Source organism: Serinus canaria, chromosome 11, assembly GCF_022539315.1.
Source record: "Serinus canaria isolate serCan28SL12 chromosome 11, serCan2020, whole genome shotgun sequence".
Lineage (NCBI taxonomy): Eukaryota > Metazoa > Chordata > Aves > Passeriformes > Fringillidae > Serinus > Serinus canaria.
In genome coordinates, this window is record NC_066325.1 from 3,120,372 (window position 1) to 3,144,648 (window position 24,277).

Consider the following 24,277-nt stretch of genomic DNA (forward strand, 5'->3'; position numbering starts at 1 on the left):
CCCCGTTGGCTGAGGTACTTGACAAAGGTACACCTTTGTCTTTTCCTTCTATGAGTTAGTGGAATTCCTTATGGAATTTACGGTTCTTCCCATTGTTTGTTTGTAAGGACAAATCTCTCTCATTCCATTTTCAATCAGTGGAATCCTTCCCATTGTTTATCTGGCAGTATCTAGCTCTATTTACCAGCAGCCCCAGGGTTTGTTTGTAAAGACAAGTCCCTCATTCCTTCCACCTTCAACAGATACACCTTGGGCAGTGCAAAAGCCCAAGACTACACCCAAAATGGACCATGGTCATGAGTTTCTCAGACAGATATAAGTTTGGCTTATTTGCATATCAGAGGTTAATTGTCCAATTATAGCTTCAGGTAATGAAGTCACATTCCCCCCCCCCCCCCGGTTTGCTTCCCCCCCATTTCACTTACATTTATACTTTTCAGGCCTGAGGCTGTGTTGGTGGCCTTGGTTCTCAGGCCTGGAAGGATTGTTTAGTCTGACCAAAATGTGAAGAGAGCTTGCTGACACTTATATGGAGCTCAGATACACACTAATGCAGTACAGGATCTGAAAAAATAGAAAAAGCTAAAACTTAAGGCATCACCACTTAAACATCATTTTGTTTTGATACAGCAGCAATCCCCAGACTGCTGAAGTGCTGAGATGATGACCCATACTGAATTACTGGCTCATTTATCATGGAATCATTTTGGTTGGAAAAGACCTCTAAGGGGATGAAGTTCAAGCAATAACCCTCTGCTGCCAGGTCCAGCACCACTAAACCTCGTCCCTAAGTGCCACATTTACACTCCTTCCCTTTAGACCCCTCTGGGGGTGATGACACCACCACTGCCCTGGGTAGTTACAGTGCTTGACAAGTCTTTGCATGAAGAATTTTTTCAAATATCCAAATTAAGCCTCCCGTAGGGAAACCTGAGGCCGTGGTACTTCTCCATCACCTTTTATCTACTTACCGTGTTACACACAAGTGATTAATTTAAGTGATTTCAGGAAGAGGGCTATCTTCCTGTTGTATCTGTGGAACACTCAAAACATAATCAGTCCTAACCCAGAAATACAGCTTTGAAGTAAAGCATCAAAAGAAGCGTGGCCAGCAGGCCAAGGAAGGTGCTCCTGCCCCTCTGCTCTGCTGAGATCCCAGCTGGAGTACTGCCTCCAGCTCTGGGCTCCTCAGCACAGGAGAGACAGGAAGCTGCTGGATCAGGGCCAGAGGAGGCCACCAAGATGATCAGAGGGCTGGGGCAGCTCTGTTTTGTGGAAAGACTGAGATAATTGGAATTGTTCAGCCTGGAGAAGAGAAGCTTTGGGGTGACCTAATTGTGCCTTTGCAGTAGCTGAAGGGAGCTTGCAAGAAAGATGGAGAGAGACTATTGACAAGGGCCTGAAGCTACAGGAAAAGGGAAAATGGCTTCAAGCTACAAGGGGGTAGTTTTAGATTGGTGGTAGGAGGAGGTTCTCTGTGAAGGTGGTGAGGTGGCCCAGAGGAGCTGTGGGTGCTGCATCCCTGAAGTGTCCAAGGCCAGGCTGGACAGGACTTGGAGCAGCCTGGGACAGTGGAAGGTGTCCCTTGCCCATGGCAGGCGTTGGAACTGAATGCTCTTTAAGGCTCCTTCCAACCCAAACAATTGTTTCTTTAAAGTTCCTTAGTAAAACAAATAAAAATACAAATCAAAATTTACAAATGGATTATGGTTCCCACCTGACTGTAAGCATCCACCACAAAAACCCATGAGGACTGCTGACATGCAGAGTAACTCACATTTCAGAGTATCACAGGATCAGTCATCATACCTTCACTTAGGTAAACCATCTTCCATTTCCATGGTTAACCTCATTTCTACAATCAGATTTTTGTTTGGGTAAAACAAAGAAATTTTAGAATCAGTCAGAAAGTAGGCAACATAAACTCCCTTCATGATATGTTCTTTCATTTGTCTTCAATAGGAGAATAAAATCTTGTATCTCTGACTGTAACTGCCCTTTTTGACACCAGGTGTCAGATCTAGAGCTGCTCCCTCACAAGGGCTTTCACTGGAAGGAGCTATCCTGCTAACTTGGCAGCCCTTGTTAACAGACAAAACTTGAAAGTAAATGTATTTTTCACTTTTTCACTTATTTTCTCAGTGTGTATCAGTGTACTGACACCAGAATGGTTAGGAATGTCTCTAAGATCAAAGAAAAAAAAAGATCAAAGCTACTGTGTGTTCTTGTTCTATCGAGTCAAAAAAGTCTTGCAGTCAAAACTGCCCTTCCAGACTTACCCAGTCTGTCTGCTGCATGCACTATTATCTTTGTTTTCCAAAAGATATGTGCACTGTCAGTTCACAGAGATACTGTTTGTTGCCAAGAACTTCAAATGCTTTCTCAGTACAGCCAGTCATTTGGTATCTACTCTTTCAAAGGGAAAAAAAGAAATGCCAGAGTGAAAATTGTCAGGGCTGGCCTAGTCCCCCACAATCCAAATCTACCACACTCTCCTGAATTCTGTTTGCTTCAGCTGCTGCTGTAGGGGAGGAAATCAGGCTTGTCTTGCTGTATTTTACATAATCTTGCCTGTACATTGCTGTCAGAAAGTTCCCAATACTCAGGGAAATACTTTTAGATAGATTCTGAAAAAAGAAGTATTGCTCAACAAGTGTTAAAAAAAACTTCCTTAGATAAAAATTAGAGAGAAAGAATTTCTTAAACAGAAGTTAGACAATACAGACAAGTGGCACATTATAGCCTTTTCAGCAAAAAAAACATTCAAGGATCTATTATACTTTTAAAAAATTAATGGCTTATCTTCTTATTTTCTGGTCTTGATTTCAGTTTACTTACACATAAGAGAGCTGAATAGCATTTTGCTGAAGACAGAAAAATAAAAGTTCCAGTTCTGAGTTCAGACAAAGCAGAAAAGTTAAACTGTACATGTCATGACTAACACACTGAGACACTTATTTTTATATCTCCAATCTACAATATCTACTTACAGTTGCCATGTGTGTATTCACTCATCATTAAAAGATGGGACTTTTTTCTTCTATGGAAATAAGGAAACTCTTTCCTTCCTTTCCTGGTTTCTTGGAGCCAGCCATCCACAGCTCTTGGCTAATGCTGCTAAGCTGAACCTTGTCTGGACTTTTTGTGCTTTTGGGCTTCTTGGGCCTTTTCAGTATGCCTGAAAAAGCTTCTGGTTAAGGTAGAAACCTGGCACTGCTCAGCAGGAAATCTGCATTTTAGATACGTCATGAATTATTTCATCTGAACTAGTATGACATTAATGCACTACTACTCATTACCCATTCTTAGATTGTCATGGCTGTTTAATGCATGCAGATCGCAATGCCTGCAATGTGCTTAGCACAGCCAGTCCCTTGGTGGCACAGCACTCACAGGCTCACATAAGCTGAGTTCAGTCCACGAGGGGGAGTAAGAAAGCAGGAACCACAGGAGAATGGATCCTGAATTCCACTTGACAGCAAAGTTCACATCCTTGATACATCTTGGAGCAAATTTACTGAATCCAGTTGAGAAGAAAAAATGCTGATGGATGGGGACTGTGTTTTTTCAGATATTTGTTTTCAAACTCTTCTTCTTCTCAAAAAAAAAAATTAATCTTTAAATCTCATGAAGTCTCTCAAGTCTTTCAAACACTTGTATCCTTGATTCTGGCCCATCAAAGAACAGCACATGGAGCTCTTAGGCCACATGTTCTGGCCAAGACTTACAAATTTTGGCAAAGATATTTTGAAAAGTCTTTTCTTCCCTCATGTGGGAGTTTGTTCATGACTGTCAAGGATGTGTTTGTGTGAACAGAGCTAACAAACACCAGCTGCCACAAGCAATAACCCCACACAAAGTGTCAGAGATCTTTCCCTGCCTGGGCTGGCAGCAGTTCCCCAACTCCTCATGGGCAGGGCCCCAGCCCCCCTGCCCTTCCCAGAGCCCTGAACCCTCAGCCCCTGCCAGGGCTCCAAGCTGCCCCACAGCTGCTCCCCACCAACTCAGCATTATTTCATGGCTCATATTTAAATTATTCTACAACATGACAACTGCAGACAAAAATGGCATGAACAGTTTTCTTTGTAACTACATAAAATGAGGCAGTTTATTGTCATACATCATCTTTTAGCTCATTAGCTGTGATAATTTATGTGAAATGAACTGTGCAGGGCCAGGACTTGGGCTTGATGATCCTGACAGGTCCCTTCCAACTCAGCATATTCTGTGATTCTGTCAAAGGTTATTGGCTTAGAGCTGCTATAGTAAATGTTATACAATTTGGAGAGGCAAAAGTAACAGCTGGATACTCAAAAACTGCAATGTGAAATTCTACATTAGATTCAATAAAAATACTTGCACCCAATAAAAATTTTACATTGCTTTAGTTTTAACTTCTTAACTCAGACTGAAACTTACTCTCCAGTGCTTTAGAGGTCTTAGGCATAACAAATTATCACTATACAAAAATTATTTGTAATAATAAAGTTTATTAAAATGCTCTGTTTTATTAAATAAAACAGAGCCTGCAGTATTTCAGACTATTATGCTCAGAAAGGGGTCTTTTCAATGTTCTATAATCCATACATTTTGTACTCATGGAACATCGTAAACATATGCACATTTACTTTCAAAGAAATTCAATATGAATACTGTATCTCGAGTGCTTCACATTATACACCACTGATCTACCATCACAGAGGAGATCAAAATTTGAGATCAAGTCACACGACACTGAAGAACGCAAGACAGCTCCTCAATACTGAAGTTGTTTTAATCTGAAAGGGAGGAAAAAAAGGAAAAAGGTCACACTAAACAGTCACACACCACATTAGGAACATTTCATTACCTGAGCAGTTTCTTAAACCTTAGTTGCAGAGAGAGATCTGAGTTGTATCAGCAAAACATTTTCTCAGTGATTAGAGACATGCAAGTGTGAAGATTCCAAACAACTGCTTGTACAAAGAAATCTGTTTTGTGCAAAATGCACAAAACCACATTTCAGCTATTCAGAAAACCAAGTAGTAGTTTGTTTTTTGATATGAAAACAGCAATACATAACTGACACTCAGTTCCAAAGGAATGAAGGCAGAGTCCCTTCAAATGCCAGCTGGTACCTGCCTGTTCCACTCCACAGCTTGACCCCAGTCACTCCCACGAGAGCAGATGGATGTGCTATTCAACAAACACCCTGAGACCTCTCCTGCAGCTAGCCAGGGACACTGAACAGCAGCCACTGCAGTGACTGTTCCAGATGGGACATTTCTGAAGCTGACTATGACCTGCACTAGAGACAGTTAGGCTTGTTCTACTTTACTTCAAGCGTGTGCAAAATATTGTGAAATGTGCTTTTCTGGTTTTCACATTTATGTTAGCACTATCTTCAAGTCTCTAGTTTATAAAAATGCAATAGCACAGTCTAAATTTAGAAGCCATGTACATGACCTCAAGTACTGTTCTGCTTGCTTCACTGTCCCTTGCTGAGGCATTGGTGCCCCACATGAAATCTCTCTGAATGGAATCTTAGCAGAAAATGTTTCTTCCAGTGTTCCCAAGTCAAGAGAAATAGATAAATGAAAATATAAATTTTTACCTGCACTAGTTCAATTTTTAATTCCCATTCAAAATACCTTCCAAAAATATCAGGCATCTTGAATTATAATGTCCATTAGCTCTGCCAGGCCTGTGAGTTTAGTGGTCTTTACCTTAAGAGGCTTCTATCCTACAATTAATTACCCTCTAGATTAAAATGTCTAATATTTGTACTCTTTCCTCACCAAAGTGAGCAATATTTTATCTTCATAAAGAAACCGGGTTATTCACATTTGCTGCAAATAGGTTTATCAGAATGGCAACTCATAAATGAATATTTTAGTTATTCACTGTAAGTGTGCAAGTGTTTGAGTAACCTTTCTGCTTACCTTCTAAGGAGTTCTTTAGGTGACAAGCCTGTGGTGTCCATATCACTAAGGCTGTCACTGCTATCTGTAGTGTCTGAGCTGCTGTCTTTTTCTGATTTTTTATTCTTGTGTTTTCCTTTGTTTTTCTGCTTCTTGTGCTTCTTTTTCTGTAAAAAGAACAGATATAATCCTTTATCTCCTTGTGAAAGACTTGGATTTTTCTGAATGTCAACCAAAGGAAAAAGTGAATTTCAGTATGGACTCAAAGCTTAACAGAAACAGAGCAACTATCAATGACTCTTGTCCACTACTCAGACCAAGCTTAAAAAAAAAATAATTATAAACCAAAATGCATTTAATCCAAGCACTCAATTCTCCCTAAAGCAGACATTTCATTACAGTTATTTAAGCCATGAATGCAATTCCCAGAATGTGTCTGACATCTTCCACACAGAACATGAAACTATCCACAATATTGTACCTGTAGTCACACGTGTGCATATGGGAAAAGCGGCATCATAGCGTGATCATTTTCTGATTTCAAAACATTAACAAAACTCTATTGCTTAAATTCTAGTCCCAGTACATATTTTTTCTACAACCAAGCATAAATAATAAAACATTCTGAAAGGCAAATCAAAGAATCAATAAATCAGAAATCAGTATTTAAATTTGTTACCTTTTCCTTTTTGCGTTTGCGTTCTTTCTTAGTCTTGTGCCTCTCTCTGATTTTCCTATGCTTTTCTTTCCTACTAGGCCCAGGAAAAGTTGCTGGCACCTCTGTTTGTTGTTGCCAAGTAGTGCCTAAAGTACAAAGCAAATGCACAAAGAATAAAAAAAATACCCTGACCAAAACAGGGTAATTTGGTTATTACATTCTGTATTACTTTTAACCTAATATGACAATTAAACAAACAAACCTCCTAACTTTAAAAAGGAAATTACATGTCTAAAACTCCCACCTGCAACATCCCTTATTGTAATTAAATGCCTTTGCAATGTGTTAAAAAATGAAATTGCAAGGCTGTCCTCTATTTCTTTATCATTTCCTTTAGAGACTTAAAACAAACCGGGTACACAGGCAGAGAGGTTCCTGCTGTGGGTCTTAGCATGGCAACAGAACATTTGGTGATGCCTGTTTACATAGCACACATTTAAGAGCTGGATGGCCTAGTCACAAACGCTTTTTTAAAGAGAGATATAATGTATTTTATATACAATTTCAATGTGCAAAATTTACATTCTAGATGCTTACAGAACCTACCAGAAGAAAAAGCTGGCGGCAACTTTGGTCCAAATTCCTCTGCTGCATCCAGCTCCTGCTGCTTTGAAGTAGGCAATGAAGAAATGCCAGATTCAGCTGTAGCAGTCACACTTTCTATGAAAAAACCCAAAACTTGCTATATGAATATTTTTTCCAAAAATTGCTGAAGGAAGTTCAAGGAGGCTTTCTAAAAACCTTTAAGAAGGCAAACTGATCAGCATCCTCTGTCTCTATGGAGTGCTTTGGCCAACTGGGCAGCTGACATTCTGAAACAGGTCAACATACTGTAGGGTTTTTTCTTTTAAATCAAAATTAACCTTTTAAACCATAAATTATTAATTAACTTGCTATTAGTCTATTTGTTTGCTTCCCTTTTGTAACAGTACTATTTTCCATTACTCAGAATGAATAAAAAACTCCATGAGATGTGTAAAGTTAATAAACACTTCAAGTTACACGTTAATAGAACCAACTGTGACAGTAAGTGAACAAAGTATTTTCATTTTCATGATGTTCTTACACTGGATGTTTTGCTGCCCCTCACTGTAAAACAGGCACATTCCATGCAGCAGTTTGCTTGTAAACTCCACACAAAAGGAACATGGCAATGCTAATAACACTGGAACATGCAAGGCCCTATTCAGTGCTGTATTGTTTGCATTTTCTACATGACCAGCACAACCCATCTCACATGACCTGCACAGGAGCACAGCACTGTCCTAACAGTCCAAGAATGTGTGATTCAAAAATAGAGCTTTTACAAGAGCTTTTTATCTTGCATAAAAATGAACTTCCAGTAAGCACTACCTTGTAAATTTGAGGAAGTTGTGTCTGCTATGTCAACTTGCTTGGTGGTCTCTGACTGTCTTTCCGAAGTAGTTGGTTGCTGTTCTTCATCACTCTCTTCTTCTTCTTCAGAGGAAGATGATTTTTCATCTGAGGAGCTCACAAAGATGGCCTTAAATAAGTCCATGGGTGGTCGTTTGCTTTCTTCCTCCTGATTCTTATCTTCCTCAGCCACCTGCTAAATAGCATCACAACAAACTGTATTTAAGCACTAAAGAAACTAACAACCTCTCTCTGATAAAGAATAACTTCAAGGATGCTAACAGGTATTTACAAAACATTTGGATGGCACAATAGCTGTGAAATAAACAATCTTAGTCCCAAATAGTAAAGCTCTGAAATGCTGAGGAACTAAGCCAGTGTCCTATAAAGAGTAGTGCAGTTTGTGAAAATAGATCCCCAGATACTATAAATTCTGATTCATTAATTTAAACTTCAATTATATAATACTAAATTTAAGCAAAAGGAAAACATCACCTTTCTCCCCAGAATATGCACTCTCTTCTATGGAAAAGAGAAATAAATACATTCTGTGCCTGGGAGCAGAGCAGTGGTAAAGTTACTGAATTTAGTTCCCAGACTACTGGGCTACATTTTTTCTTCTCTTAAGCCCTACTTCAAGTATAATCAAAGCTAAGCTGCAAACATCTTCCATCCCAGAGTTACAACCTCAAAGTTCTTCACAGTGCCATTTCATGCCTTTGTTCATCCTGAGCTGGCTCTTGTGCAAACTGATCTGTATTTATATTTTAACAATTCATATTAACATATATAAACAATTCATACATTAACCCATCTGATTTCTGGGTTTTCAAGGTTTACAGCTATTCCCTTTAAGTTCAAACCCTGTTTTAAACTCACCACAGAGGGAGGAGTTTCAGTTGTCCCAGTTCCACACTCTTCTTTGGCTGGCACTGGGGGCTGCTGCTGAGCATCAGCTTTTGATCTAGCAAGACTAATGAATTCACTGATGGAATCTTTCTTCTCCTTCTCTTTATCTGACACGTCCCACCTTGAAGATTTCTTTGGTTCTAAAATATCCAAAGTATTCAAATCACCTGCATGCCAAATTGTTCTGCATTTCATGGCCTACTTGATTTTAAATTACTCTGCTTCTTCAGTTTGACATTTTTTAAAGCTTTCTAGTGAATACTTGACCTATAAATGTCTTTTAGGTAGAAGAAATTAGCCTTATGTCACTAACTTCAGTTTTTATGTCACTGAATTTTTATTTCAATTCCTTTGTTTGGGTTTTTTTAATTAAAAAAAATCATGTGGCTAGGTTCTCAATGAAAAAGATGCCTTTTCTGTACTATTATCTCATGTATTGCTAAATTAATAAAGTAACAACAAACTTACTGTTGAGACTGTTACTCTCTTGGATCTTTTCCTTTGTTGCTTGAGTTACAGATGTGGTGGGCTCAGGCACAGTTAGGAAATTAAAAACAGAATACTTGTCTCGTTTCACTTTTGGCAAACCCACTACAGAAGAACTAGAGGGAAATAAAATTGTTTGGTGATTATTGTTTTAAACACAGAAAAGTTCTCAAATTAGCTACAACAACCTGAATTCCTACAGTAATCCTTCAAATGCATGCTATTTAATCAGAGGTCACCATATTTCATGGCACAAATAAAAACTTTGGGCAGTTCTGTATCACCTTGTGACACAAGAAAACATCAAGCCAGATTTTCTACAAGCAAATGAAAAACTCAGAAATAATAAAAAGTTTTAAAAATATAAGTATGAATTATCTTACTCGGGATATGGATCACGAACATTAAATCTTTTACACAGCAGCTTATCAGGATGCCATTCAAAGTTGTCTCTTGTGAGTTTGCCAAACATCTTCATCTTCACAGCTGTTTCCTTATCATCAATATCATTCTGAAAAAGTCAAACATTTATAGCTGATAAATAATTTTTTTAAAAAGAGAGATATAAAATGTATTTTATATACAATTTCAATGTACAGAATTTACACTCTTTAATTTACAGAATTAATTGCAGAATTTACACTCACAAAAAAACTCACTTAACTGTTGTAAGATTTATGAACAGGACAAATCCATCAATATTTAAATGCTGTTTAACAAAGACTACTCTGTATGCACCAAGTGTTTTTAAAAGCTGCTAAACAGAAGGGCAACAAAACAGTGACATATCTACATGAGAGTTTAAAAGAAAAATTCAGGGCTAAGGCAACAACTGCAGCTCCAATGGATTAAAGGACAGCAAATACCTCTTGGTCTCGAGGGACTTCAACTTTGTCAACATCATCTTCATATTTGGCCCGGGTGAATCTGGATGAGAGTGTGGAATTTGAGGACCTGTAGAACATTGCTGCACGGAAGAACTCCTCCTGTTCTCTGCCTCGCTCCCACTCCGTCATACTCTGGTCAAAGAAGCGCTCCAGTCTTTCTCCTGTGGGATGAGAACAGAAATGCTTAGCAGGGATGGCAGCCTGCTTTGGGTCAACACCTTTCAAACAAAAAATAAAGTTATAAGCAAGTCTGCTTTAGTACTAACCTCAACTGTGTTATTCTCTGATAAATGAAGGTAATTTTTCAAGACAGCAAGACTAACAGCATTTGCCAAATGCAAAATTGATATTTTAAGTAATTTTACTTGTAGAACTGATTCCTTACTCATTGCCCTTTAAAGAATGTTCAAAATATGCAGTGGATTTAACAGGTGATTAAAACAAAAAGTATAACCCAAAGCCTTATCAAATAACTAAAACATAGAACAAAGAATTGAAGCCTGGCTATGCTTTGTTAACTTGCTTTCTGGTTTATGAAGTGCCCACTGGTAAATACAGAGTTTGCACACAGGTTTACAGCAACAGGTTCAGTTTGTCTCCCAGAAGGAAGAGGAAATAACACCAGCCAAGCAAATGCACTCACAGTAAAACAGACCTTTAACAATTCCAGTTATTTACACATTTCTACATTTTCATCATAATGACTAGGGAGGCACTTACAGTCATAACACAGTCAGAACTGGGAATATTCAACTTTACCCAGGGAAAATCCCAGTCCTGAACTGAGCTATGGATTCAAAGCTCAAGGAGTCTGTCCCAAGGCAGTAACCAGAAGAGGCTACTGACCAGAAAATATTTCTTTTATATAATGAAAAGGACTTAAAAAAAGACAAAACCCAAAAAAATCCCAAATCACAACTAAAACAACAAACCTAGGTTTTCCACCTGTCACTATATGATTTCCTCTGTCAAATTTCCCTGGAGTCCATTTTCTCCTTCCCCAGTAGCCCCTGCGTACCTCAAAATTTGGAAAATACCCAACCCTTTTATTTTAAAGTTCATTTCAAGGCAATTTAAAGTCATGGGCTGATGATGAACTCCCTAGATCAAGTTCAGCTTTTCATGCCTCACAGAAAAATCACAGAACTTCAGAACTCACCACAAGGTAGCACAGGTACCTAATTTAATCTAATATACACCACAGTATAATTTAATATCAAAAACCTAAACAAAATGGAAGGAGCCTGAAACAGCATGAAAAGAGATGATGAAGCACATTGGATGTTTTTTTTTGGCGAGTAAGAGCTCTGCATGTGCTTATACAGTCATAAATTTTTCTGGGAAGAACATAAGTGACAGCAGAAGTTTGAGTATCTGAAGGACATACAATACAAGCTTTGACAAGTGTGAAATAATTCATTCACTTCAGGGTTCTTATCCTCCCCTGGTGCAGAGGGAATGGGGTTTCTTCTGATTCTACCCAATCCTCTTACTGCCTTTATATGATTTGTCAGTTTAACTCCTCTAAGAGTAACAAACTAAATTAAAAAGCTTGTTTCACTGACCAAAGCTTAAGTGTACCTTGGCAAATGAAATAAGGGAAATCCAGGAAATGAAGTAGAACTTAACTTCTGCTACATCACAGAAGTATGAAATGTAATGCCTAAAATCAAGACTTGCTGACAACTGAGTAACTGAGCAGTTCTCTTGAAATCAACATGACTAAGTATCAGTAAAGACTTCTGTTGACATTGGTCCTGAAAAGAAGTAAAAGGAGAAATGCTGTGGAATTCAGGAAGAGTACTCACAGTAAATATAAAATGCACTGGGCAAAAAAAAAAAGGGGGTGGAGAGGGGAAGGAAAAATTAACCAAGAAATATTTTACCTTTTTCTCCTTGTTTAAGACTTTTCACAAAATTTTCATATCTTTTTTGTTTTTCTGGATTTTTTGCAAATGGTTTGAAGTCACTAGAACCAGCATTTGTTAACTGCCCTCCCAGCAGCATCTGCCATTTGTGAGCAGCATCTTCTGGGGAGGCCAACTGCAATCTGCTATTTGATGACTGCTGAGACACTGGTTTTGCTTTCATTTGTTGTTCAGATGCTTGTTTCACTTGTTTGAGTCTTTCTCTATCTTTCTCAGACAGATATTCCAAAACAGAAGGAGCTGGACCTAAAGCAGAAAAAAGCAGTAAAGAGAAATCAATTAAGATAAAGAGAAATTAAAAATTACTAGAACTATCTTCTACTTTAGTTGAGGAAAAATCCCTACCACATGTGTATAAATTCAGATAAAATGCTCTTAAAGCAGAAATTAACAATAAAATGGCATACATGGCAAATAAAAATTTGGACACCATTGCATCTTTTATGCTATTTACATATAACTTGATTAAGTTTACCACTGTAGATACAAATATGAGCCACAGCTACGAATTATCTTCTTAGTATATTTGAATGTATTTCAGTAAAACACTTTACAGAAAAAAATTATCACAGCCTATTATATTCATAAAAGGTCACAATCTCCCAAACAAATCCAACACATACTTTTTGTCTTTAAAATATTCAAGTAAATGAAAATACAGACAGTTACATCAATAATTCACCTGCTGAGATGAAACTGAACATTGAAATGGTCACTAGATTTGATATATTTCTGTTAGAAAATAAGCACTCAAGGCCAGAGTAAATTCTTACTGTTCTGTAACTGAACATACAAACATGCTTGAAACACAAGCAAAGACATGGTCATGTATCTTCCTACCTTTCAGCTCAGTCTCTCCAAGCTGTTCTCTCCTCTGAGCTGCATTCAAAGCATGCCTGCTGTGGTGTGCTGGGTCACTCTCCAGTTTCCCAGCTGACTCCTCCAATGCCTTCTGCAAATGGCAGCTTTCATTCCCAGCTGGCAGCACAGGTCGAAAGTAATGGACTGGTCTGTAATTTCGTGGCAGGCTGGGTGGGGGATAAATCTGGGGGGAAAAGGGGCAACAAAACAAAAACCCACTGAGAGAGAAACAACTTTGTATGCAACACTTACAAATGTGTTCCAGAAAAAGCTCAACCTAAGAACTCCTCAATTTACATCTTAGTAGTAGAAACAGATAGTACAAGCTCCCAGTTCCTATAAACCAGTAAGTGGCACTGTAATACAAACTCTGGAAACAAATATATTTACAACTATGAAAAAATATGAAAACGTGCACATTAAGTGACAGGAAAATTAACAAGTCTTAGGATGCACTGCTTTTATGTGAGAAAACACCTTTTAATATTGCTTATTAATTTTTTAAACAGAAGTCAAATGATTTAATCAACTGGACTACTGAGTACTTCCATGCTTACTATATTTTAACATCTTTCAAAGTACTTTTCCCCATGTTCTTCTTTCAAGCTGTCACTTAAAGGGTTAGCTCTGTGCTCCCTAAAGGATGGGATTTTATGTACCACACAAATATTCTTCCTTAGAAAGAGGACCCTCTCATACAATTGTTTGTCATTCCAATTTATGCAAATATATATGGCATGAATTATGTAAACCTGAAGATTGGACTAAGAAATTAAATTGTCACCAAAATAGCAAAGTGGACAAAGCATGAGGCCTGCTTTTTACAGAAAACTGTATGTTATGTATGAAAGATCTGGAACCAACATATGTAATTTTTTATTTATTTTTTAAGTTAAATTAAACCATTCCTCCAACTTATGGAAAGTAGCAGTGAATAGTGTGGAAGGTATTTGTTCAAAGCCAGTACTCAAGCAAACTTTAAATACCTACAGGAGTCTGATAAATTTTAGGTTTATATTGAACAGTCCCCAGTGCTATAATTTTGTTCATTCAGCCATTTTTTACTGCTGACAAAAACATTTACTTCTAAGAACAGAAAAACACCAAGAAGCAGCATAGTCCACACAATTCACATGATGAATGCTGTTATTCTTAAAGCATAAAATATCATTGTCTGCTTACCTTGACTGGAGCTGATGGTTTTGATGCCAAGGAAAAACCAGCCAGGACTTTGCCTATATATTTAAAATCTCTTTCAGGCCCTACAAAATGATCATAGATATAATATTTAAAACATGCATGTTAGGCAATTTTTTTCTGAATATTTTCCAAATGTTGCTGTATATTATGAGTCATAATTGTAGTTTGTCTTCACCACCTTTCATTTAAAATTAAGGGTTCTGATTCTGGATTAGTACTATACAACTAAAACCTGCTCCCAGAGTGACTGCTGAAGGTTGAACATGGCTTAGAGTGAAGCAGCAGTATCCATACTGAGCACAGCCCACACCATCAGTGCCATTGATGTGTACAACCAACATGAACAGCTGCTCCAAAAATTACAACAGTATTTCATGCACTCACACAGTGCAGTAAAAATAAAGTAGCACCAAGATACAATTTACAAAAATTATCTGAAAATACAGAAGTTCATTAAAAAAAAAAAAAAAGTTCTCTTTTTAAGTGCTGGGCCATGTTTTGTAACTGTGATTCACAATCACTTGTTTTCTTCAGTGAAATTGAAGGCTGTTTCTCACAAAGCAGTACATATTATCCTTCTGAAAATATGTTTTGAAGGTTTAATCTACACTGGGATTAGTGGAAGACTTTGGAAATTATTTCTGTAATTGAACACTTCAATATAGAAGGAGGACTAGTTGAATTTTCAGATATGAAGGCTGAAAATTACAATATATGGAAAATACAGACTACATTTCTAATTTTTTCCCCCCGTATTATGCTCACTCTTTAAAGAGAACCACAATTCTTACTTTTTTTGGATTTATACTGTTTTGGTGCTGTCCAGCCATACAAGCCATCCCCAGGCTCCTCATCCTTCAGAACTGTATCATATTTTGACAGTGTGTCCGTTGCATAAATATCATCATCTTCTTCCTCTAGAGCTCCTACACCAAAAGCCTAAAATACATATTTTAAATAAGAACTCAAAAGTGGAAAAACTTTTAAGTCACATACCAGAACACATCTACATGGATATCTATTTATCTATATAAAGTCTACAGTAAAAATATAGATACACTGGGAAAAATGTACAGTTACACCACAGAAACTGAGGTGGAAAAAACCCCCACACCTCAGTGAGCACAAAAGCAACAAAACCAAACACATTCCACTCCCTTGGCAGGGAGGGACAGCAAGTTTGGTGTGCACAGGACAAGGACAGCAGACTAGTTCCACCATAATAACACATGCAATCTGACTAAGAGCAGATTAAGCTCTCAAAAGGAAGAAAATATGCCAGTTAACAGGGAAATTAGGTAGAATTCCCAGAAAATATAAACTGACAGTGCTTCTAGATAAGAACTACAAATACTCTGGAGCAACACAAAACCTCTCTAGCTCACAGCTACAGCATTACTGAAAGTACAAGAGACAAAAAACATAAACTAAAAACATACTGAATATTAACTTTATCTAATCAAAGTAATACAGAACATTTTTCCATTCAGCTACTCAGAACATTCTTCCATTCAGCTACTCAGTCAGATAGTTTTATAGTTGTCTTTTACAGTCTCAGTAAGTGAAGGCATTTGAGAGTTCTAAGGATTTTTCGACAGCTTCAAAATAAGTTTTTAAAAAATCCTATTCTCAAGCCACATTTAGCATTTCTTACAATGACTAGGAGCTTTTAACTTACAACAAAATTTATGTGGATTTACTGCAATAATGATAAAATGCAATAAAAAATGTCCTTACCTGACCTGTAATACCTAGTTTTCTTCCTTTACTGTGTCTCAGATCACCAAGTAAATTGCTTGTTTCTTCAGAACCACCTGTGAAAAGATTCAGGTGCTCTCTTCCAGATGCTCCAAACAAGGCTTGAGAGGGGTCCAAACCCTTATAGCCAAGTCCATGGACATTCTCTTTTGGAGTCAAGTCTACAGGCATTACATCTTTAGGTGCAAAGGTCACATTCTCTGGCTGGTATTCATCCTCCTCATCCTTGTACAAAATGAAAGTTTATGAGAGCAAATGTGACTAAAAGTTCTGTATGTTGAGCTTTTAAAATATTCACTTCACATGAGCCTAGGCAAGTTTGCATTTCCTGAATTGTGTATGAACTAAACCTTCTTACATAGCAAAAGCAGAAATTTATATATTAAAACCTTTCTTCACATTAAGCACAGAAAGTATTTATAAACACTTTTAAGAAGATTTGAAAATGCATTTTAAAATACTGTTGGAGGACATTAAAGAAGTTGTTTTGTTTTTTCAATTTGTTATCACATATTCTTACATAAGCCAACAGACCACTTTTTCTGTTCAGTACCTCAGAACCCTCAGACAGTCCAGGTGGCAATGCACAACCATAAATCTTCACTGTAGGATCTGTAAGAGACATCATAACATCATATTACATTAATAAAAAGAGGCTTTAAAATCAACTTTCTAATCAGTTTATGAATGTTAACGTTCTACTAACAAGAAAGTTAATTAGCTCAGGAACTTCCCTGAACTTACCAGGCTTCTGTCTGCGTGGCTTTCTTTTGACTCGTGGGCCAATTCCTTGTCCTTCTTTCCAGCCCATTTTTCGTAACAGTTCAACCCCAACTGTTATTCTAAAAAGAAAAAAAAAAATAAAACAAAACCCAAAATTACTTCAAACCACACCTTTCTTATTTGTTGATAAATAATGTACATATATAATATTTGAACTTCTAGTTTTATATCCCGCTTTAAAATCAAATCTGAAAGTGTTACTATTTGCATACACACTACCTGTCAGTTTATAAATGTTTACTTGGTGCAAGTCTGTACCTTCAAAACAAAAATCCAGGTGGAGGCCACTTAGGAAATGTACCACTGCAGGATCTTCCAGTCTCATAATTATGGTGGTGAAACATTACTTTTCTAAGCAATACAACACATCTAAGTGAAATGAATGGTTTGGCAAACTTTCAGGTAAATTTACTTACTTAGATGGTCCAATTAAATCATCAAATGCAGTGGTTCCTGGAATGGGAGCAACTACTCCTGCAATCTGTCTAGCTTTCTCCTTTATTCTGTCTTTAGCTTTAGATGCAAAATCATCTGTAGTAGTAATATCTTTTGGTGCAATCCCAAATTCACTAAGATCCTGGAAAGATACACAAAATGAGAACATTTAGATTAAACATTCTTCAAATTCTCACTTACCAAGAATTCTTAGTAAAGTTATGAAAATGGCAAATGACCTTCATGTTTGCTAATTTTCTCAAATCACTTATGCAGTTGTTTTTTCAGTAACTTTAGTGGAAATATCTTAAACAGTTTCAAAAGTATTTTAAAGTGAAAAGGTTGAGTTCTGGTTTTATTTTTTAATACTGACATTAGAGGAGTTTCTTAAGTGAACCTATGAAATAGTCTTAGTATAACCTCATAGGATAACACTGTATACAGGCAGTAATTTCAAGGTTCCTTCAATTTTTGCTGTCACAGCAACTATTTGCACAAGTTTTCAATTCCTTTCTAAATTTACCTCTTCATCCATGAAGTCTTCTGGTCCAAAAACAGCTCTGTCTGCTCTCTTCTGCCGTGATGACACAAAAGCTGATGGTGTCCATCCTTTAAAGAAGGCAAATGTTAAAGTAAGGTTCTTAAGAAAACACAACATTCAAAAAAAAAATTAAAACATTTCAACCTTACATCTTAAGTACATATCAAAGAAATATTTATAAAATTACAGTTCAGAAACTCAGGGAGAAATAACTTCAGCAATACTATTTTAACTATTCACAGTCTAAGGACAAGCAGGAACAAAAATGCTTAGTGACAGTTAATTTGTTTTCACTAGCATGACAATATGGTTCTCAATATAACCATTCCCAGAAGACAGCAAAATATCTGACCTTCCTTTGTGCCAACAGTGTTAAAGTAGCCAGCAGAAAAGCCACCAGTGAATGCACCATGGAAACGCTGGTATCGTCCCTTTGCATCTTTAACAGTCTGCTCTTGAAGAGGAACTGGCTTTTTAATTCGTTCACCTACAATCAAATAAATCAGAAAGTAAGACACAACTTTACATGAAGGAACAATTTCCCACTTCCTCCAGAAGCTGCAAGTAAAAACAGGATCAAACACTAGCCACCCTGACATGGAAATCACCACATTTCATTTATTTCCACTCTACTGTAACTATTCATATACAACATTGATAAAGGAAAAGCATGAAGTCTTCACATCAAAATCCTCAGTTCTACTGACTGGATTTTTTCTTGTGAAAGGAAACTTTTAAAGTATGCAGGATTTCTTCACTTCAGTAATTGCTTGAGAAATTACACATCAAGAGTGTAAAAACTGAAACAAAACACAAAAGCCATAGACTTTGACACAAACATTTACCTCTTTTTAACAATATTTCTTGAATAAAGAGGCACAGACTTGGGAGTCACAACTGTCCATTAGTCCTGGTCCTGTCCATCTCAACCATATGAGCATCAGACGGTAAGATTAGCTTAAGTCCATACGCTTCAACTGTACTGGGTTTTTTGGGGGGGTGAGGAGGACAGAAGCAAGCATTGGTACCCAGGTGCACCCGGAGCAGCCGGCACAAGCCGCGGGGTACCGCAGCCACAGCCGCTGTGGTGCCGAGGCCTTTCTTTCCCCGCTCGCCTTGTGCTGTTGCGTCCTCCCGCAGGCCAGCACGGCTGCCGAGCAAGGCCGCAGGCAGCAGGAGCAGGGGAAGCAGGTCTGCGCTGTGCCCACACGCCACAGCTCCTCACAGTAAGGGCTGGGAGCGAACCGAACAGGACCGCGCAGGCCCTTGGGGATACCCCGGCCCCAGCGCCTCACGGCGGGCCGCTCTCCAGCGCTCGCACAAGGCACTGACAGAGGGAGGGAGGAGGAGGAGCAGACGGACCTCCCGGGGGTCCCTTACCCTCCTGCAGGGGCTGCAGCGGGCTTCCATAGCTCACCAAATCCTCCTCCTCGGTGTCGCTGCTCTCCGCCGCCATCTTACCCGACGGTGGCCGCGCGGGAGAGGGCGGTCTCACCAGAGGAGGCGGAGCCGCGCAGCGCCCGGCACCGGGACCGCCCGACACCACCGGGACCCCGCCGGCGGGAGGGGAGCGGCGGCACTGCCCCAGCCCTTCACCCCCTCCCGGCCTCACGGCGGCGTTGGGCCTGCCCGCCGGGCACTGCGCGGTCCTGCGGTCCTCCGCTCTGAGGGAGGGCAGGCGGGGGCCGCAGCCGGTCCCTCCGCCCAGCCGTGTTTGGCTGGAAAAGCCCCAGGGGTCCAGGAGCTCTGCGGAGCTGCCGTGTGCGGCTCCGCACCGTCAGTCCGAAGCGCTGACCGGTGTCTTTAGAAATTACCCACGGCATATAATGCCAAACTCCAGGTGGTCAGCAGCCATGTGGTAACTCCCTGAATCAGCGAGCGCAGCCCTCCTCAGACTCGGAGCTAGGAAATGGGCAGCAATGACTCTGACGAACAGATTTCGTCTAAATCAAGGTGTAAAGCAGAGTCCACCCTGAATCAAAATCAACGGAGTTGTGGATTTCATTGTACACTTAAGCAAATACACAGCAAAATTTGCCTAACCACGTTGTCTTACGAGCTGTTGAAGAATTTGCTCAGAAATCGGGGCAGAAGTCTGAGCGTTCAAACCTTCCCTCCAAGAGCTTCATCCCCGAAGGCTTTCAGGAATCTCTGAACCTTCTCGGGAAGTCCTGTATCGAGAGAGAAACGTTTCCTGAATGTATTTTGTACAAAGACCAGTATTCACCAGTAGGATCCAAGTGTTAAAAATTTGGATTTGATTTCCACTGTTATCCCCTTTTCCCACAAAAAAAAAAAACCAAAAACCAAACGCTTCAATTTGCACTGAAGATTCTATCAGTCCACAACTTTTTAAAGTATCACCAGTTTCTCTGAAATCCTTGAAAATAAATCACAACACAGTTTTCAGATATTCCTTCCCTTAACAGGTAAGACTTCTGTGTATTCTCCATCCCGGTATTTCTCTTCATTTGTTTACACTGGTTTCTTTCACAGTGAAACTGACGGAGTTTCACGTTACTTCAGGTTTCCATGGGAAATATTTAGGTGGTTCCATGCAAATAGGGAGTTCTCTGTTTCATTCAGGTCCCTAATTCACTTAGAAACAACATAGTAGAAGCCACACACTTTGTGCATTGTCTTTTCTCATCATTACAGAGCACTTGGCTACAAAACACAGCGGCAAACGAGTTGTTAGCGTATTTGCTGTTTCTCTTTGTTTAGGAAAGAATTGTTCCCGAATAGTGATACTGTGTGGCTTCGACTTAACACACCGGCTTAAATAAACCTTTTTTGCACAATGGTAACAAAGTCTTTTGAGCCTTTTGTCTGATCAGTTCAAAGGGTTGAGGTAATCAAATACTGAAGCTTTTTTCCGTTAAGGCTTTTCTCAGATTAGAATTACTTTTGCATCCCAGTGGTATTTCCTCCTCCATGATAAACTCTCTCGTTTACAATTATTAAAACAGGTGACAATTGCTATTTGTAGCTGTTACATAAGACAATAATTGCAACGTCTTTTTTAAAAATTGCAATAAATTAAAATATTAGTAGAACTGAATAGCTTAGGTTTCAAATATTTTTTTATAGAAATCTGTCTGGTTAAAAAAAAAAAAACAAACCCAAACAAACTGCATTTTGAATGAAAGTTCACATATTTGCCAGTGGATGTAAGGCTGAAATTGAGCCCTAAAGCCAGAGGTGGATTCCAGGCTTTTGTTTTCCAATACATAGTTTTCAACATCTGGTATTGGTTCATCGAGAAGATCAGGCATGGAAGTTTCTTGTTATGTCTTTTTTTGTATTATTTAAGACCACTTCTTCGAATAGATTTGTTAATTAGTTTTAAGTTATGCAAGTCACAGGAACTTCAGACAAAAATTTGTATAATCGATATATGAAAGAAAAAAGCAAAAACTCGATTCATTTAAAGGGTTTTTAAAATCACAACAAAGAAAGAACCAAAAATCATAAGCACAGGAAGTATAAAAATCCCATATTTTTACAAACAGTAACAGAAACTCATCTCTGCCTTAGCTTGCATTTAATGGGAATGTCTTCCTGAATATTCATCCTGCCAACTGAGGGCTGTATCAGTTGACAAAATAGTCACCTGAAGGTCAGCTCTTGAGGCATTGCCTTAGCTTCTCCAAAGTGCTCCTTTTCTTTTTTTAAAGGACTGGAAAATAAAGAGATAACACATATTGTTCTCAAATACCCAGACTTTTATCTGTCGATCGAGGTTAAAGGCAAGGCATTAGCTGGGAAAAGTGATGATTTTGCCCATGTTTGGTCTTAGTTTCCACATAAACTACAGTGTCTTGTTTCCAATGTGATTTCACAGCAGAACAGGCAAAGCATATTAGTTATTTAATAGTAAATGGGATTTCAGTGAAGATAATGCTGCCATTAATACGTGCAGTTAATACCTTCTAAGGTGAAGAAGCAGCAGTGGAGCACTGCACCTACAGCAATCAAATCCTGCTTATCCAAAGTCCTGATACTAAGTTTGTGTGCCCTTTTCAGATCATTTTATTATTCCTCAGTAAATTTCTTGGTAAGGAAATCTACTCCATCTAGTAAATTTGTAACAGTCTCAAAGCAGATTCACATCGCTACTGCTACTGTGCCTCATGCCCTATTTTTGCAATCCCTTTTTTTTTTTTTTTTCCTCCCCACCAATACTATTTGGAGAGAGTGTGGGAAAAAAAATAATCGACCTATGATCATGTTTCTTCACTCCTCACCTAGTACTTGCGGCAGATATTTGCTCCTTAAGAACTGCAATCTTTGGAAATAAAGGATGATACTAACTCAGCTAAATCACTGCACTGGAATTTATTGACATAAATCTACAGGCTGTCAGGATTACCAACAAAATCTTTCTGTCTTTCTGAATAGAATCTAAGTTTAATATTAAAAGCCACCAACAATAGGAACAGAAATGTTCCTATTATGTCAGGTTCAGAATTCAAAAACCCACTTTGAGAAGCAGCAGGACTTGATGCATACTTCTCTCTTCATACAGTATAATTCTAACATGCTTTTCCTTCTAAGCCTGGAGGTCTCTCTGGGACAAAAGATGTCTTGTGAACTGCTACCACCATATAGCCAAAAGGTCTGTAAAATCAGAGATAAGAAACATTGTCTCTCCAGGGAACAGCCGGATTCCTGTCTTAGGTATGGAATGATACATAACCGGTACCCCAAAAGGAAATTAATTTTCCAATGTGGAACTATTTCCTAGTGGCCAAAGAAAAGACTATTGATGGGATTTCTTATTCACTTATTTTTTCATATGATGGAGCAGGAGAAGAAGGAGAGGATTAAGAGAACGAGTGGAGTGATACAAACACATGAAAAATATATACACATACATCATATATACATGTCTGCGGTATAAGGGTGTTCAGATTCTGGTGTCAATTCTCATCCCTCTTACCTTTACTACTGTGGGACAAAACATGGGTCAGCTCAAGGTCTGCCATTATGTGCCTGTTGCCAGCATGGTCATTGTCTACATCACCTGGCTGCTTCATCTGTGAAAATGCACAAAGCCACTTAGCACCTACTTCTGCAAAGAACTGGGAGATGATGAGTTCTTCTGGAAAGAACTAGGAGAGACGATGCAGAGATAAGAACCAATTCTTTCAGATTCAACACTTCATGCAGAACTGTTTTGCCAGTTGACAGGGCAATTTAAAGGACACAGACACCAATGGAGAGAATGGTCTCATTTTAGTTTGAATAGTAAGGTAACGCAAAAATAAAACGATAAAAAAAATAAAACCGATACATTTAATAAAAAATAAGCTTAAACCTCAGCTTTAACAACAAGCAAAAATAGGCAAGTAGTGCACCTAGTCATTACTATACAAAAAAAGAGAATAGTAGAAAGTTAAATCACCAAGTACCTAAATACTTCACCATCATCCGGAATCCACAGGTGCAATTGCTGCTGAGCCCCATTTCGCAGAGAGGACCTGGAGCTCTTTCTGTCAATTGGGAAAATCCTACCTGGTGCATCCACTCATAGGTGAGGCTTCCGAATTGGCCCGGAAAGGCCAATTTTTACAGGCCCAGATCAGCCAGTCCTTTGACCCATTTATGTTTTTAGCACAGAAGCACCTGGATCTGATGGCACACTGGGCCAGAGCCCAGGCCTCGGCTGAATGGGTTTTCCCTGAAATATCATACAAATAAACAAACCTCTATTAATGTCATTTGGGGAAGTTTCTTAAAATTATACATTTCTTGCACATAACTACACTAAATTATGGAAAAGTTTCTAAAGCAGCCCGTTTGGTGTTAAACAGCTGGCATAAGTGTCTTGGTCATCTATTTTTAGGTAAGTAATATTGATGATGTTGGTCACACAGTGCCCAGGATTGAAAGTCAGCCCTGGCTTAGGCCTGCTGCTCAGGCCTCAGCACATACTGCTATTCTTTAGATACAAATTCTTAAGCATTTGATGCTTACAGGTAGTGCGTGTCCAATGCACCAGATCACAGAATTGACTCTCTTCAGATATTAAAAATAAATGTCAAGCAAATATCTGTATCTATACAACATAATGCATTTTCTGAATGCATAAGTCTGTATTTCTAGCCTATATTTCTCAATCTTTACAACACAGCAACCAAGCCTTCTAACTCAGGCAGTAATCATGAGGAAGTTTGTGGTATGAACCCAACTCTATTTAGGAATTCTAACAGCAACCAAAAAGTTACTGGAGACAAGATGATGAGAAGAGCAGGGACTTTTTTTTTTTTTTTTTTGTGAGCATAAATCAGGTTTTGGAATGTTCTAAGCTGCAATTTAAATTCCAGGGTCAGAGAGCACTCCTACTCAGTCATTACACAGCTGAGCACTTCTGAGACCATATAATCAATATGTGCCTTTTGCAAAAAAAGCATGTTCAATATATGCACACAAAACCTACCGTGACTTAGTGAAGAAACACTCAATCGGTCCTAACACAGTCATGATGAAATACC

The 24,277-nt window shown here is 38.6% G+C and overlaps 1 protein-coding gene across 3 annotated transcripts; it reads right to left on the minus strand.

The window, feature by feature from the left end:
• Positions 1-4,077: 4,077 nt before the first annotated feature.
• Positions 4,078-19,295, minus strand: GPATCH1 (G-patch domain containing 1). 3 transcript variants are annotated; one of them, XM_018920787.3, is made up of 20 exons: positions 19,161-19,295; positions 18,133-18,267; positions 17,763-17,848; positions 17,221-17,381; positions 16,766-16,863; positions 16,575-16,633; positions 16,001-16,246; positions 15,055-15,202; positions 14,246-14,325; positions 13,043-13,247; positions 12,161-12,448; positions 10,254-10,435; positions 9,771-9,898; positions 9,370-9,503; positions 8,872-9,041; positions 7,972-8,185; positions 7,165-7,278; positions 6,580-6,704; positions 5,922-6,067; positions 4,078-4,778 (listed from the first exon to the last, which is right to left on the minus strand). In XM_018920787.3, the coding sequence occupies exons 1-20, from the start codon at positions 19,234-19,236 to the stop codon at positions 4,757-4,759; spliced, it is 2,817 nt and encodes a 938-aa protein (XP_018776332.2). In that variant the 5' UTR covers positions 19,237-19,295; the 3' UTR covers positions 4,078-4,756. The 3 variants fall into 3 exon arrangements, with proteins under 3 accessions (XP_018776332.2, XP_009094218.2, XP_050834853.1); XM_009095970.4 differs by having other exon boundaries at positions 7,972-8,188; XM_050978896.1 differs by lacking the exons at positions 4,078-4,778; positions 5,922-6,067 and having other exon boundaries at positions 6,580-6,745; positions 7,972-8,188.
• Positions 19,296-24,277: the final 4,982 nt, after the last annotated feature.

Coding starts and splice junctions, on each gene's coding strand:
- GPATCH1 (XM_009095970.4), bottom strand. CDS start 19,236: ATGGCGGCGGAGAGCAGCGACACCGAGGAGGAGGATTTGGTGAGCTAT. Junction 14,326..15,054: donor ACAGTATAAATCCAAAAAAA/GTAAGAATTGTG, acceptor ATCATTTTGTAG/GGCCTGAAAGAGATTTTAAA. Junction 6,705..7,164: donor GCCGCCAGCTTTTTCTTCTG/GTAGGTTCTGTA, acceptor TTTGTACTTTAG/GCACTACTTGGCAACAACAA.